We start from the raw sequence: 17,138 nt of genomic DNA on the forward strand, positions 1-17,138 counted from the left end.
TCAAGGCAGGCTTGCTGTTGTCTGTCACAGACCAAACATCGAACGATTCTCACCCTTCTTTCATCCGTCACTTTTTCCATTAGTGAACTGAAGTCTCATCTGATGCCTGCAAAGAGGCTTCCTGTCATAGGAATCGTTTTCAACTCAGTGACATTCAAGACCTCTACTTGTACCTAGCAACTAAAGCTTGGAGTGATCTCCCTCTTGCTATTCGTTTCACAAAGTCAGAATCATATTAGGAAGCTTCTGAAGGCTTGGTTGTTCACCATAGTGTAATTGTGTGCTGTTAGTGCTGCGAGTTATTTAGCTAGCATCGGGATACCTTTTTGGTGCAGCTGTTTTTACTTAAAAAATCAGCTCTTTCATTCATTCACCGGTCTGACATTCTGGATCTGCTCAAAAAGGGATCTCTCTAAAGATGCCTTATATTAGACTCCCAGCCTCGCGGATCCTCCTGATTACTTGTGCATGCTGATGCTTACGGGTCTTACTGTGAAACCTAATTTTAAGTAGTTTTTTAAGTAGTCGCAAAACATGGGCTGCCTGTCAGACAAAGTATGCATCTCTAGGGGCACAGCCCATGACCTTCAGTGAGCATCCGTCTGGCCATTCTCCCTACCTCCAAACAGAGCTCACCGTAGGGACTGATCCTCTCTGTATTGGACAGTCACTTGGGAGTGGTGGACATCCGGGATCTCCAGTTTCCAGTGGAACAAAACTTCGCCATCAGTCTTTTGTAGCTTTGTGCCATCTGGCTGGGTCTGATAGCCTTTCTCCTGTCCATCAAGGGAGGCTGTCGCAAGTTCTGTCTGGCAATGTGACTGCCATTTGGTGATGTAGCAAGTAAGGCTGTGTTGAGGGGGGAGAGGGTCTTTGCATGAGGAAACACTTTGAGATGGCTGGGATAAGCTTAATAGTCAAGTGACCTGGAAGGGTCGTTCAGCACTAGGACAGATGAGCTCAGCAGATGTCAACTGCCAGACGACGAATGGCACCTTCACTTTGGCTCTGGACATCTTTGCCTAGTACTGCGTGCCCTGGTTGGGTCTTTTTGGCACACTCACACAGACTGGGTACTGGAGTTCTTAGTAAGAGGTTCCGAGTGACACACATTTGGTCTCTGATTGGGTGCAGGACTTCTGTATGCAATTCCATGCTCCCTCTTCTGCCTCGTGTTCTGAGGAAGCTCAGGGCTGACTGGTGTAAAGTCGTGATAGCCATGGACTGGGCTAGGAGAGTGTGGTATCCTGATTATTGGTCTTGAGCATTTGCCCTCTGACCAATCTACCTTTTTGGGAGGATCTCCTCACCAACTGGGCAGTGTCATGCACCCGACTCTAAAATCTACACCTCCACTCGCAACAACTGAGCAGTTTTGACCTACCTGCTGAAGTTATGGATCGATTCTTTCGACTAGACACTACCCGACTAATCCATCTGTTCTGTCTACTGGGAATAATTTGTAGTCTGGTGAAGGGGCTGTCTGCTTGATCCTCTACAGGCCAAGTTCTCAGAATTTTTTTTCATGTTTGGCCCAGCAAGGCCTTGTATTGGGCACATTTAAATGTTGTATTCTGGCAGTTTTGCTTTTTAAATTTAATCTTGCCTGGCCATCCTTCTTTATTCAATCACCTGCTGTGATGAGATTCCTAATGAGGTTAACACATGTTTCTATGAAGCCCTTGGTTAAAACTCAGTGAGTTTGGTGTGCATGATTTTATTTCAACCCATACATATCCTCTCCCAACTGGTCCTCACAATCTGGAGATTATTTTATTCCCGGATGGATAATTCTAACCACAAATTCCTCACCTTTAGCATATCCCAAGGTGCCAGAACGAATCATCTAGTAGATTTAAACAGCGTTGCTCCCACAAGCCGGTTGGTGATGCTGTTCATCTCTGCATTGACTTTGTTTTGCCTTGGAAGTGATGATTGAGCCGCACATAAGCACCAACCACTGCATCAACATCCGTTTCTTTCTGCACTTTCATACACTGATACGGAGTTCATTCCCAATTTTTTATTTTTCTGAAAATTCAATTTTTTTTCCATTGTGCAAGGAAACTTTCTCCTCTTCTGCAACTACAGGGTTTAAGCCATTCAGAGGCTTTCTCAAACAACTGTCTGACAGATAGTCATGAGGTATGCCTCTGGTGTTTCAGTATGGAAGTCATGAAAGTCCCATTCAGAGTTGGGGATGCAAACTTAATTCCGCTTTATGGGCCATTCCTGTGATAGGTCCTTGTTCTGGTGAAATTTTTCCGGTTAGTCAAACTAGAAGCACAAGCAGGGCAAGCGGGATCCGCCCAGTTCCTCCATTCTCAACCTGAGCAAGGAAGTTGGGAGTGCCTATTAGTCATGTTCCTGGTCCCCTACCGAGGAGCCGATTCCACAACTGATCCTAATGCACCCTGACTTTCTGGGGGTTATCTGCGATGTTGCAACAGTTTGAGGCCTTTAGAGAGCTCTTGTTGCAAATATGTGACACTCCTCCAGCTCCCTCTGGTGAGCTTTTGTTCCTCCAGAAATGTGAAGAGGCCTCCAGCAGGGTTGCGGCAGTCACGTCTGCCTTCAGCACGATTTGTGCCTCAGTCAACTTCAGTTTGTCTCTGAAATGCATGCCGCTTCCTTTGACTCCAGCCCCATTGATGCTGCACTAAGACCCTGCCCCCCATATTCATGTCTGTTACAAATTAAGTCTCCTCCACAAACATGGTCACATCCTGACCCTGTACCACCACACCCGGTCCCAGTCCATTCTGACTCCCACAACCATCCCTCTGCCCTGTAGCTCCACCCCAACCGCTTTTCAGTTCCAACTCAGATCAGAATCTACTAGCCTTTGCAGACGGCAGTGGAGATGATGGGGGGATTTTTTTTACCCACGCTATGATGATAATGTGTACTTGGAATTACAGGAGGCCTTGAGTTGAACACTTTACCCGACGCAACCCTGGATTATGTTCTCCCCCTGTGCCATCAACAGAAGAGGGTGCCTTCTTTGCAGTGGTGATGAGATGGGCAGTGGAGGTATTGGATTTACAGTTACCAGCAATGGAAATCAAAACTAACTTATCAACACAAGATTTACAACCTGGACAAACTTCCTCTGAGCTTTTCCATTTAATGAAGCCCTGACTGAAACATTAAGGGCATTTGATATAAGCCTTGTTCTTACCCACCAGTGAGCAGGCAAGCTGCCAGGTGCCACAGGCTGGAACCAGGCAACCCTGATATATTGACACAGCACACTATAGCAGAATGGTGGTTTATGTTTCCACCAGTAGGGCTAACCCCAGTTGATTCCCTATGACTCCCTCAGACAGTCGAAACAAATGGAAATGTTTGGGAAATGGATCAATTCCTTAGCAAGCCTGGGTCAGTGAATTGCCGACAATTTTCCTTTCTATGTGGGATATTGTTAGTAAGATCTTTCTGGCAGTCGACAAGGGATTTCAGGCCAACCTGGCTCAAGCCATCCAAGATTATCAATATGCTTTAAAATAGGTTGTACGTTCAGGACTGGACTCCGACTTCTTGGGCAGAGCATTGAGCACTAGCGGCTTGCTTTGGTGTCCCACTTAGATCCCCTGGCTTCTTTGATGGATATGCCTTTTGACTTTGACTATTTGTGGAGAAGGCTGATTCGGAGTTGGAACACTTCAAGGAAAGATGGGCTGTTGCGCATACCTTAGGCCTGCTAATTCTGCAAGACCATATCCTCAACAATTTTGCCCCTTTCGAGGCTGCCCCAGTGGGTTGGCATACTAGCAATGCCAAAGCACTCTGCTCCCACAGCAAGCATCCCAGTGCTTCTGGGAGCAGGGATTAAGCAGACAGAGCCAAGGACAGCAAACGTCCCAGTCCCCACGCCCCAGCGTCCTCTGTCTCCAAGCCACTTTATTTGCCTTTAGTGGCACTAAACCACCATGTAGGAGGCAGCAGCAGAAAGTTCCTCAATCGCTAAATGCAACATCCGGTATGTGTGCCCCCTTAGATGGTACAATGAGGTTATGCTTTGCCATTCCTTTTTGACCTGACATTTTTTTCCACCTGCATCAGAATGCCTTTCAGAGCTGCGCCTGTCCATTTTGCCCCAAGAAGTGCAGACTCTTGGTTTAATTTTTTTTTATTTTTTTATAAAGTGCCAGAGAGGGTCCTGGTCCCTAAAATATGGACTGGCTCTTAACATGTAGTATTTTCTTATGCTGAAGAAAGGTGGAGGTCTTGTCTGCCCTGGATCCAGGCAACATGATGGTGGCTTTGGACTTGTGGGATCCCCACTTTCATGTACCCACCCTGAAGCCCCACAGATGGTACTTTCAGTTCATTGTAGACCAGGAGCATTTTCAATTTGCCGTAGGAGAAAGGGGATATCAATTTTTGACTACCTCAACGACTGGCTGTTGAAAGCAGGTTCACCACAGTCAGTTGTAGACCATCTCTTGGCCTACAGGTAGGTAACCCCATGACATCACTGGGATCCTCTATCAGTGAGTTCAAGTCATAACTGGCTCCTTCACAGAAGCTCCCTTTCATTGGTGCCAATCTGGATACAGTGCAGTTTCAGACCTTCCCTCCACCTGAATGAGTCAAGGAAATTCTGACTATGACCCTGATGTTTCATTCTCTGTCCTGGATCTTGGTGGAGGAGGCTCTGAGTCTTCTAGGCCTCTTGGGGGCTCAGTAGTGGAAACTAAAGTCCCAGTTGGCCCATAACCAGGGGAGACTATCAGATTATTTACAAGTTTCAGAGGAGTTTGTAAAAAACCTGCAGGGGTGGCTCAACCGGGATTTGATCGATGGCACCCTGACCCGCCCAGAGCTGTCAGTGATGATGAATGCATCACTACTGGAATTGGAAGGTCTTCTGTGAGCGGTGGAAATCAAAGCACCCTGGTGGACACCGGTCTCTAATGCAGCCTGTTGGAGTTGAAGGCCATTCGCCTGGCACTTGAAACCCTATGTACCGTTCAACAATATGAGGCTGGCACGTGTCCTCACAGACGTTGCTTCCACCATGTTCATACTTCAACAAGCATGTTAGGGTGGTATCCTGTGCCAAGAGGCACATGGCACTTCCCTAGTCGTAAAGTACTGAGTGAGATCTTAGAAGTCGACAGTGGACGAACTCAGCTGGTGGCTCCTGGTGTATCACGAATGTCAGTTGCGCCAGAGGTGGTTAAGTGCATCTTCCAGCAATGGGGAAGAATGTTGGCTAGATTTTATTGTCACGTATCAAAAAAAAATTTACATGCTCAAGTTTCCAAGAAGACTGCCTCTCGGAAACACATTCTAGGTAGAGTGGAACATACGATTTCTCTAAATCTTTCTGCCTTTCCAGCCCCAAGGTCTGAAGAAGATCAGGAATAAGTAGTCTCATGTAATCCTAGTGTTTCCAGATTTGGCAAGAAGAGTACCCAGAACTTCTGGGTAAGAGCATCTGTCCTCTGATCAGGCTACCGCTTTGGGAGGGTTTCCTATCATAGCAGCAGGGCAGGTTTCTTAACCCAAACCTGCGCAATCTGCATCTCCATGCATGGTGATTAAGTGGTAGCATTTGACATACCAAAGTGACATAGGAGTGTATTCTATGTACCTTTTTAATCCCCTAAAAGGGTAGCTCACTCTGGCTAGTAATCTACCTTGGGCCATTGTACTGTTTCACCTGAATACCATCACATGGGTATTCCACAAGATGTCATCCCACTGCTGCACCAAGGTTACTTATGTCAGTACTGAATCTGAATGAGACATACTTCTATATTCCAATCCCCTCAGCAAATCATCAGGGGGTGGGGTAAGTGTGGGTAGGGGCAGGACACAGTACTGCTTAAGACAAACATGACAGCCATGTTATATAGTCTACATCCAGAAGCAGAGTGGCACTCACTCTGCCCAGCTCTCTGTGCTGACACAACACATTCTGCACTAGGCAACCTGCAACAACATTCACCTGTTGGCTAAACATTTGCCAAGTGTGGAGAACAACTTTGCAGATCTGCTCCACAGGATGCATCAACAGCTCCCATGAGTGGGAACTCAACCCACACATTCTGCCCAACAACTTCCAAAGGTGGGGGTGCCAACATTGGACCTGTTTGCCACTCCCAAAAATGCAAAAGTGCCAAAACGCTACCTCCAGTTCCTGGCATCCCTGGTCCATGGACAATGCACTGTGGATGAATTGGTAAGGGATAGTTTCCTACGCTTTTCAGTCTCTCCCTCTTGTCCTTCATGTAGTGAGGACGATGAGACCTGTGTCCATTACTTTAATCCTAATGGTACCAAACCTGATGGGCTGGCCAGCACTAGTATTCCATGTTCACAGAGATGTCAGTCAAACTTCACAAGAAGCTTTGCATATACTGTCTGGGTCAGCTCGTACACTTAGATAACAAACAGCTGAACCGCGTAATTTGGCACTTGGGTAATTAATTTGGTTATCTCAGCCTCCCAGAGGAATGTATGGCTAACATGTGGCAAGTGTGCAAGGCTATTACTCTCACCTGCTATGCCTCAAAATGGAAAAGGTTTATGTGTTACTGTATTTACAAACAGAGCCTCTTAAACCTTCTGTGCCAGACATCTCATACCACTTCCAATTCTACAAACAGTCCTTGCCTATAAGTTAATATTCCTGCGCTTAACAGCAGTCACATCATACGTCCAAAAGAGAGAACATTCTTCCCTGTTTAGAACGACAGTCATTAGGACCTTTATAGATGGCCTAGAGAAGGTAATACCTCAAAAAATGCCTCCAGCACCTAAAACATCTATACAGTTCTCAAAGGACTCATGGATCCCCTTTTCAAACCTCTGCACTCATGCCAGCAACAGTACTCATTTTGAAAGGTCACCACCTTAATTACAATCACCTTCCTCAGACTTATTAGTGAGCTTCAAACTCTCACTGTTCAAGAACCGTTCATTCAGGTTCATAAAGACAGGAAGTTTATAGTACCAACCCCAAACTCCTGCCGAAGTTTGTTTCACTTTTCCATATGAATTGAACCATTGATCTGCCTATCTTTACCTCACAAGTGTAGTCTGTTGTGGAACTGGGCTCTTTCAACTCTGGACATAAACAGAAACGTTTTATGCTGATGGGACTAAACTCTTTAAAAGGTCTACTCGGCTTTTTTGTAGCCTTCGCCAAAACTCAACAGGTGTTCTGCCATCTATAAAGTTTACAGGCTCAGGTAGATAGTCAAGTGTATTCAAGCTTGTTGTGTCAAAGTTAGACACATACTCCCCATACCCTTAGAGCTCTTTCTACAAAAGGTGTTGCATTAACCTTTTTGAGTAACATCCCTTTAGCGGATAACTGCACACCACGCTATTTTCAACAGTGCAGTCTACTTGCATTACTCTCCCATTGAGTGGGAATACAATCTGAGGAGGAGCCAGTGTACTGTTGCATTGTGCACAAAGGGTGAAATCATAATATGTGTTGCGACTTAAACATTTTCAATGAAAAACAAGTTGCAAACATGCAGACCTAACGCTAGATGGCAGGAGTATGCAGAACATATGAATCTACAGCACCTTTCACTTCAAACAAATGCTTGCAGGATAAGTAACATTTTCTGTATCTATCTCTTTCTCTTTAGTTCTATTTCTATCTATATTTATTAATTTGTATCTTAATCTAGATCTTTTATCTACCTCTATCCACATATACCTATATCTTTATCTATATCTATCACTACATATCTTATATATACATGCTTTAATTGGAAAATAGTTATTGGCCAGCTACAAGGTTAGGCAAATATGGCAATTCATGAATCCAGCAGAAATAATGCCATTAAATCAGCAATGGAAAGTACAGGGATAAATGACAAATTATTGCGTTATGTTGCTTCTGCAGCGCATATCAGTAATTCTATTTGATTACACATCAGATGATGAGAGAATGTGGCAGCAGGCAGGTAGTGCTATACACTATCTCACACAAGAATCTCGTAGTTGCTCACCAAGGTATTGCTAATTTTATAGCTGAATTTCTGCAAGATTTCACTCAAATAATGTGAAACTACCCACCAACTGTAAACACAAGTCTCTTTGGAGTATTTCAGTTGCCATGTGGCTCTGTTAGGCTTGGGCCCCCCTGCCTTATCAGGCCAATTTGAGAAACATAATGATGTTTTGGCCTGCTAATGCCTCCCTGCTGGCACCTGCTATAAGTGTTCATGAACCAGAACACAGAGAAAAATAGATTTATCCCATACCCATGTATGGCCATGTTCCAGCATCTGGTGCAATTCATCATCAATATTGTGGCTGCAAACGTCTCTCTTCACACACTGAATAACATTCTCATCACCTTTTTGCTGTAGTAGGCCTGTGTAGATTGACTGGAATTGGATGTTATTAAATATATAGGAAATTTTTTATTTATGGTCCCACAAAAAGGAACATTGAACATGTCATTGTAAGTGCATTACAATAGGTCTCTGCTAATACTGATGTTTTAACTCTTGCCTGTCCCGCTGCATTAACATAATTCTTGTTTGATAAGAGCCTCTCCACTGATTGGGCAGGCTTCTTTTTGATATGTGACAAGTTCCTTGGTCTCTGCATGTGTTCTAGGGCACATGCAGGGTACAGTTTCTCAGTTATTCCAGAGTGGAATATGCGTGGATAGAATTAATGCATCTAAACTGGGCCTTATGGGGCAGGAATGTTATCATTAGGTATTGTTGCATGCGGTCAACCTCTTATTTAGCAATAGTATTATTTTAGGGCATTAAGGCGATGTAGAAGGGTATTTAGTTTTGTTAAAAAGAGGAAGATGTGTGGTAGTCTGGTTAAATGTGTAGGTCTAAATTAGCGTGTGAGATGAGGAAACATGAGATCATTAGAAAGTGGAATGTGGGAATGTTGGAATGGGAGACTTGGGCGGTGGAAACGCAAAGATGGAGTGAAGACAGCAGGTGCCATATATGCTTCATCCTCTCTTTCTATTGTGCTTAGATAAATGTAGTTGAAAGTCTTCTTCCCGTAAGGTCAATATGCCATATGGTGAGGCAGAGTCTTATGGAAAAGAGCAGATTGCTTCTTGTCGAGGTTCAGACTGAGCAGGGTTGCTGCTTTTTCTTTTGTGCAGGTATAGTTGCAAAATAATTCCTGGGTCAGTCCCAAAGATTTTGCTTATCTGGATGATAAGTGTTTAATGATGCAAGGTCTAAGATTATATGATGAACTTCCATAAATAATAATAGTATAAGGGTGATAGTCAAGCCACAAATGTTTGAGGCGTCACTTCAGATTGCCCTTGGTGAAGATGCTTGGAGGTAAGCTGTAGAGGGTGATGAAGTGTATGAAGAAATAAAATGACTCTTAAGAAATAGTTGGAGACATTCAAGGAAACTAGGTGAAGTATGATCATATTTCATGGTGAGAGATTAATTTAGTATCCGTGGGTTAAACTGTTAAGGCAGAATTCCATCATTCAACCTAGTAAATTAAGAGCATAGCTAATTAAGATCGTGCAAGAGGGACACTTAGGTAAAATTATGAGGTAAAGGAAAGTGAGGCAATATTTTTGTTGGCCTAACATGGGTAGAGAAGTAGATGAATACTGTAAGGAATTGTCATGCATGTGGGAATTGCATCAAAACCGAAGTAGGTTGGCAACCACCTTTAAGATGTGTGAAATTGCTAGAGAGAGCATGGGGAAGGTTTGTTGTAGACTTAATAGGCCCAGTTAAACAAATTAGGAAGGAGAAATTGCTTCTTGGTAGTCTAGGTGGATTATCATAGTAAGTAGCTCATGGTAAAATCAGTGCAGCAAATAAATAGCCATGTCATTAGATCTTTGTAAGAGGTGGTTTTGTAGTAGGGGAGCCCCACAGTTTTGGTTACTGACGAGTGCATTTTTTTTTTTTTTTTATTGATAGTGAATCGCGTGCGATGGAGAATATCCAGCTTTCCTTAGCTAATTGAGTGTCATGGAGAGAGGACTAACCAGTTTGGGTACATGACACATCACTCCTTGACTGGAGTATTATTTCTTATATCTTTCGGGGGAAGAGAGCCCACCATGAAAGAATCGCCTCTGGTTATACCTGAAAAATCAGATGTATGTGAATTGTGAAAATACGAAGAAAAAAAAGTAAATGACTTGCACAGATTGAGTGAAAACTAAAGTCTAGGATCTACATTTAAATTGTGGAGATTGAGTGGCGGTTAAAAAGGAGAAAACAAATATCTTGAGCCTCAAAAAGTAATATAGGTGAAAATATATATGGCTATACTGAGTGATTGGGAAGAGGAGTTTTTGAGTTTATGCAAGGTTCCTGAACCAAGGGAATAATGATGGTAAGGTTAGTTTGTATGTGAAACATAGATAGTGTGTGTATATAGCCGTTTTATTTTATCAAGTTGATATGGTTAACCAATTGTTCTTTTATTTGTACTGTTTAAGTTGTAGGGTCTTAACCCCTTGGCAGCCAAGGCCGTAATGGTTACGTCCTTTGCTGCGGCGCTAAGGACGTAACAGTTACGTCATGGTACCAGCTCCACTCCCCCCATGAGCCTTGCCTTAGAGCCCCCACTGCAGGGATGGAAGTGGAATCGCTTCCAAACCTGACTTAACAACCCCCCCCCCCCCCCCACCCCACCCGTGGCATCTGATGACGTCAACGCGTGACCCCTGCTTTTGTATTTCTCCACCGATCACGTGGAGGAGCCGAGAAAGTCATCAAAGGAAAGGAAAGGCCTTTACTTTCCTTTGTCTTTCAAAACACAAAATTCCTACATTGTCTAATCTATACTGATAAAAATTCTGGTGCACTTGTCAGCCTAAAAATGTCTTTTTCAAACTGCCCTTTTGGACCCGTTTTGGTTACCCCTCAATTTCCCACCTACACAAGTGAGGTATCATTTATACCGGGAGACTGAGGAGAACATTGGGTGGTAGGAAATTTGTCCCAGTGTGATGAAATGTCTGAGTTTGGTAGGATTTCCTAGATGGCTGCTGAGCCCAGAACCAAAAATGCCGGTAACAACCCGGACTCCCCCCCCCCCCCCCCACTGGAAAACAGGTAGTTTTGTATTTGATGTGTCCAGATAGTGTTTTGGGGCATTTCCTTTCGTGGGGACTAGGCCTACCCACACAAATGAGGTACCATTTTTATCGGGAGACTTGGGGGAACGCTGGGTGGAATTTGTGGCTCTTCTCAGATTTCAGAACTTTCTGTCACCAAAATGTGAGGAAAAAGTTGTTTTTTTTGGCCAAATTTTGAGGTTTGCAAAGGATTCTGGGTAACAGAACCTGGTGAGAGCTCCACAAGTCACCCCATCTTGGATTCCCCTATGTGTCTAGTTTTTGAAAATGCACAGGTTTGGTAGGGTTCTCCAGGTGCCGGCTGAGCTAGAGGCCAAAATCTACAGCTAGGCACTTTCCAAAAAACACATCAGAGTTCAATGTAAAACTGTAATGTGTCCATGTTGCGTTTCCTGTTGCAAGCATTAGGCCTACCCAAACAAGTGAGGTACCATTTTTAACGGCAGACTTGGGAAAACACAGAATAGCAAAACAAGTGTTATTGCCCCTTGTCTTTCCTCTACATTTTTTCCTTCCAAATGTAAGACAGTGTGTAAAAAAGACATCTATTTGAGAAATGCCCTGTAATTCACATGCTAGTATGGGCACCCAGGAATTCAGAAATGTGCAAATAACCACTGCTTCTCAACACCTTATCTTGTGCCCATTTTGGAAATACAAAGGTTTTCTTGATACCTATTTTTCACTCTTTATATTTCAGCAAATGAATTGCTGTATACCCGGTATACAATGAAAACACATTGCAAGGTGCGGTTCATTTATTGGCTCTGGGTACCTAGGGATCTTGATGAACCTACAAGCCCTATATATCCCCTCAACCAGAAGAGTCCAACAGACGTAATGGTGTATTGCTTTAAAAAATCTGACGCTGCAGGAAAAAGTTAGAGGAAAACGTGGAGAAACATGGCTGTTTTTTCACCTCAATTTCAATATTTATTTTATTTCAGCTGTTATTTTCTGTAGGAAACCCTCGTAGGATCTACACAAATCACCCCTTGCTGAATTCAGAATTGTGTCTACTTTTCAGAAATGGTTAGCTTTCTGGGATCCAGCATTGGTTTCACAACCATTTCTGTCACTTGGAAGGAGGCTGAAAGCGTATAAAATAGTAAAAACGGGGTATGTCCCAGTAAAATGCCAAAATTGTGTTGAAAAATTTAGTTTTCTTATTCAAGTCTGCCTGTTCCTGAAAGATGGGAAAATGGCGATTTTAGCACTGCAAGCCCTTTGTTGATGCCGTTTTCAGGGAAAAAAACGCAAACCATCTTTTGCACCCTTTTCCCCATTTATTTTGTTTAAAAAAGTCATTTTCGCTGTATTTTGGCTAATTTCTTGGTCTCCTTCAGGGGAACCCACAAAGCCTGGGTACCTCTAGAATCCCTAGGATGTTTGTAAAAAAAAAAAAAGACACAAATTTGGCATGGGTAGCTTATGTGGACAAAAAGTTATGAGGGCCTAATTGCGAACTGCTCCAAATAGCCAAAAAAAGGCTTGGCACCTGAGGGGGAAAATGCGTGGCAGTGAAGGGGTTAAAGACTTAAAAAATATCAATATATTTAAGGGGAGATATGTGGAACTATCTCAGATTTGAATTCTTTATTGTGATGATGCATGTAGAATGTGATTTGTGAGAACATTCTGTTGATGAAGAGCTGTGGCTGGAAGTTGCTATCCTACGAAGAATAACACAAAATGTCCTTTGAAAAAGAAAAAAGTCTTGTTTGAATTACTACACCTTGTCTTTCCAGGGCCCTCAGACATAGCAGATACAACAGATTCTTAAAGCACTTAGGGTGCAGGCATGCAAGTAAAAGTAAGAATCTGTTTTTCTCGTTTTCTGATCCTTCAGTCCCAGTTTTATTGCAGGGTTAATCTCATGTAGTAAGACAGTTGCCCTGATTTAGGAAAATTGATCTTTAAGATCCGATCACAGCACTGCCATTAACCAGGAAGCTGCTTTGTCAGTAACAGTCACCTTCCACCACACAAGCCTTGTGGTGAAGAAGCATGTGGACTTGTTAAAGGAAGGAGGCATACAGAACCTGATCCTTCGTAAGTGGGCAAAGGCTCATATTACCACTCCTTCCTCATGAAGCTTGGATGACTAATGTTCTACTTACACATTTTCTGATTAACATGGATGAAATTCTGTCCTCTGGTCACAGCATCTCACCTTCCAGGAGCAGAGATGCTCAGTACAATGTCATCCAAGAACAAGAAATGGCAGCTAAACTGTGAAGGTCTGACTGAGAGTAATAGGTCTGATGGATCCTTCAGTGTGAGCCTCTACAGCTCCCCAAGATTGTGTTCACTCAAATGAACATTTGTGTTTCATTAGCTTTTCTCACCATTCTATGCCTTGCTCTAAGTAATAAGTTACACCAGGCCTGACCAAGCCAGGATCTTGTGGATGTCCTCAGATTAGCCTGGACAGCCTTTTTCTGTGAAAGTTCCATTTATTTGCCTCCTATCACAATAAGACTATTTTTACTGAACTGCAAGGGACTCTGACAGCTAGTGTAGATGTTGAGAGAAAATTCGTAGAGGATTACTTTTCCTGAGGAAATGAGGGAGGTCATGCTGCCAGCTAAGCACTTTCTGACAAAATGTGCGCCTTCCTTTTGCATACTTTTGGAGGTAACCTTTTTGATGAGTGTTCTATTAAAGTCATTGTGTTGCTCTTTTTTGCTTTCACTGCATGTTTTCTCATTGCCATTACATATCTTAGATGAGTAAGAGAGCAACAAGCTATTCTGTGAAGTTTCAGAATGCAGGATTATTTTTGTTTTTTTAGTTTAAGGTTGGTCTTAGCGTTTTGACCTTACTTCATTCCAAAAGTAGTGATTTCCATCATAGACTAAAGATCAAGCTCTGCTTTTTTTCTACCTCATATTTCTCTAAATGTGAAGAATTATACATTGTAAAATCTTCACTAAGAGTCATAAATGTAAAATATTCCCGCCAGCGTGGAAGGACCGCAGAACTCTTTCATGAGCGAATCCCTCATTGTTCAAGACGTTTCACCTGCATAGCAAAAGAAAAATCAGGACAACAGCCTCTACATTTTTTTCTTCTAGAAATTGTTTATTCATACAGTATGAAGACATTGCATCAAATACCTGAAAAGTTTGCTTTATCACTAAAAGTAATCTTTAAATCTTTCCATACAAGAGAGAAGAATTAAGCAAATGGTGCCTGTTGGGTCAAGAGTGCACAATGCTGAAATACATACACTGTTCTTTTAAACAACTAGGAAGTTCCATCTGTCAGCAAGCACTGTGCTGGCAGTCTGCTTCACAGCCTCATTTCTTTTTGCATCTTATACTAAGTGAATTTCAAACACTTAAGGGGTTTCTAACCCTCTTTTTATTGTTTCTCTTCACATTTTTACAACTTCATTTGACATTTTAAGTGTTTGAAGATTTTTCCCGTCTCACCTCTGAAGTATTTTTACCCCACAAATGCCTTCACTGTTGGGCCCCCTCCTGAGAGAGAGAGCGCGAGAGAGATATTTCTTTCTTTCTTCCTTGGTTGGAAAACTGGAGCTCCTCGTGGAGGAGTGGATGGAACAGCGGGTGCAAGCCAAAGAGGGGGCTCTCTCTCCCCCCTGAGACTGTGCACTCTACTGGCAAGGTCTCCAGAGAAGGTATAGCCGGAGCGAGGTAAAGGCAAAGACACCATCAATATCGCTCCAGCCACAACCAAGAACACTATTCGAGGTTGATGCGTGGTTTGGCACTAACATGATCAGCATACAAGGATAGCTTGGCCGCAGGAGTTAGATTTAGACTAGAACAACAGGTACAGTCGGTTAAGTCTATGGTCCAACCTGCCCAGTTTTAACTTCATTGACATTGTCTTTCTTTGATGTCATTATAAATTATGTTGAAACAAATTATGTCGAAGAGACACCATCGATCACTGTCAGCAAAATCAGTGTTGAAGCAATCAAAAGGACTGACCAGCTTGACTTTGAGGGGCTCTCTATTCAGGAGATTGATGTTGAAGCAGTCATCTGCTTCTGACATCTCTGAATCCCCAGTTTCAAGGGTGGTGATCCCAGCAGAAAATCATTTTCAAGTGCCACTTGCACTGTTAAACGTACCGCGAAGGCCAGTATTAGTACCGAAGAGTACCTCAGTGCTGCCCATCAGAAACATGTCTGTGATGCCACTGCAGCCATGTGGATTTCTCCATCCTTTCGGCCTTGGGCCTCTCCTCAGTCTACGCCGCAGAGACCAAAAAAGGAAAAGAACATCATCCATTTCTCCTTAATCATTGAGACATAAGTCTTCAGACTCTTATTTGGTATACATTCCAACATCGCTGGTGACGTCTCTTTGTAGTGTTCGTCAATTGATGACATAACATTTCATTTTTTCTTAAGAAGAGCAGTGAAATTGAAGATTCCGTTGGAAGGCTCTCACTACAGTGTCTCATTTACCCTTGGTTACTAGACTTTATCTTGCCAGCTGTTAGAATACTTTCTCTAGCCACCACTAAATGTTTGACACCAAGACCTTTGAAGAAGTATCGACCATGAGATCAGGATCCAGTGTACTAAAGGCAGGAACCAAATCTTTCCTGTCAGTTAGGAAAATACTGAATTCCACAGTCTAACCTTGGTCTTTTGGGATCACCAACAAATAAATTCTTATTCCAGTGCCGGAATACAGTACCAGATAGAGTTGAAGTAGGGACATGCTACACTCTGTAAATACCTTTCACTCCCTCTAAAGTACTGATGAGTGGTTTTGAAAAGTGCCATTATTGCACTTTGTGCTTGGGCCCTTTTGTAAACATTTCTCAGGAGGTGCTTTGAAATGTTGCTGTGGCTTGTCCTTGAATAGTAATTACGGAACTGGTTAGTGGACCTGCAGAACTAATCCTAATTTTAAAATTAAAATGACAACTGGTAACTCTTTAGTGAAATACAATATAAAAATCACTTCCTTCCTTTTATGAGAGGAATATTTCAGATATATGGAATGCTTCCCTCTTTGACAACGAAAATTTGTTTCCTGAACTTCTGATAATGAAGGTATGGGTAATAACGAAGTTAGTGTTCACAATCACTGTATTAAATGCTATATCCTGAAGTGCAGTTCAGTTGTATATAATTCGAAAGTGTCATTGACTGTTTGCTTCCTTACATATGATTGTTAGATACATCGTACAGGACCTTATGGAGACTGATCTATACAAACTCTTAAAAACTCAACATCTTAGCAACGACCATATCTGTTATTTCCTCTATCAGATTTTGCGTGGGCTGAAATACATTCATTCAGCAAATGTTCTACACCGTGATCTAAAGCCATCAAACTTGCTTCTTAACACAACTTGTGATCTTAAGGTTAGTATTTTTATATACTTTTGTCGAAATTGGAGTTTTAAATTTAAATTAGCTTGGATATAACTCTGATCATTGTATGCTTACACTTAGATGAATGTATTCTGCAGGTCTTGTCTAACAGTTTCAAAATCGTTCTTTCAAAATTTGTTTGCTTCCACATCAAAAAAGAGTGTGCAGTAATAGAACACATTGTAAGTTGAGACATCTGTTTTCCTCAATTCCATTTCATAAAGAAAAGACGCTTGCCTTAGGACTTTTTCATCCAAGCTGAATTAGGGTTTGACACTACAGCATGACAAAAGCTAAGAATTACTTTTTAATTCCAATTAAAAAAGAAAACAAAGCAGAAAAAGTTGTGGATAACCATCACCTTTATCACAGGAGGCATTTTGACATTGTCTTTTAAAGAAGGTAAGATGCTCAGATGTCCCTTAGTGCAGAGGAATGTCATTTTGGGTAAATCATTTTTTGGGGGCTTTGCTTTCTCAGAAAACTATTTTGTCTTGTCTTATAAATTCACTGTTTATTTGTTCCTACGTGTCCCGACTTTTTTACGACTGTATGAACCCTGCTATTTTTCAGAATGAGAGCATGCATTGAAAAACAAAACATAAGTGATAAAGTTCATAACCCAGGCAAGTATAGGGGAAGAAGATAATTACTCAGGTTTTACTGAGACCTAATAACTTCACATGACTCGCCCTC

General features: G+C 42.4%; 1 protein-coding gene across 1 annotated transcript in view; it reads left to right on the top strand.

Moving 5' to 3' along the window:
• MAPK1 (mitogen-activated protein kinase 1) overlaps window positions 1–17,138 on the top strand; it is a 324,545-nt gene that overhangs the window by 112,565 nt on the left and 194,842 nt on the right. The window contains exon 3 of the mRNA XM_069215246.1: window positions 16,244–16,433. Coding sequence (XP_069071347.1) covers window positions 16,244–16,433 — 190 coding nt within the window. The remainder of the gene's footprint in view (window positions 1–16,243; window positions 16,434–17,138) is intronic.

The sequence above is a fragment of the Pleurodeles waltl genome, chromosome 11 (assembly GCF_031143425.1).
Source record: "Pleurodeles waltl isolate 20211129_DDA chromosome 11, aPleWal1.hap1.20221129, whole genome shotgun sequence".
In the NCBI taxonomy this organism is placed as follows: Eukaryota; Metazoa; Chordata; class Amphibia; order Caudata; family Salamandridae; genus Pleurodeles; species Pleurodeles waltl.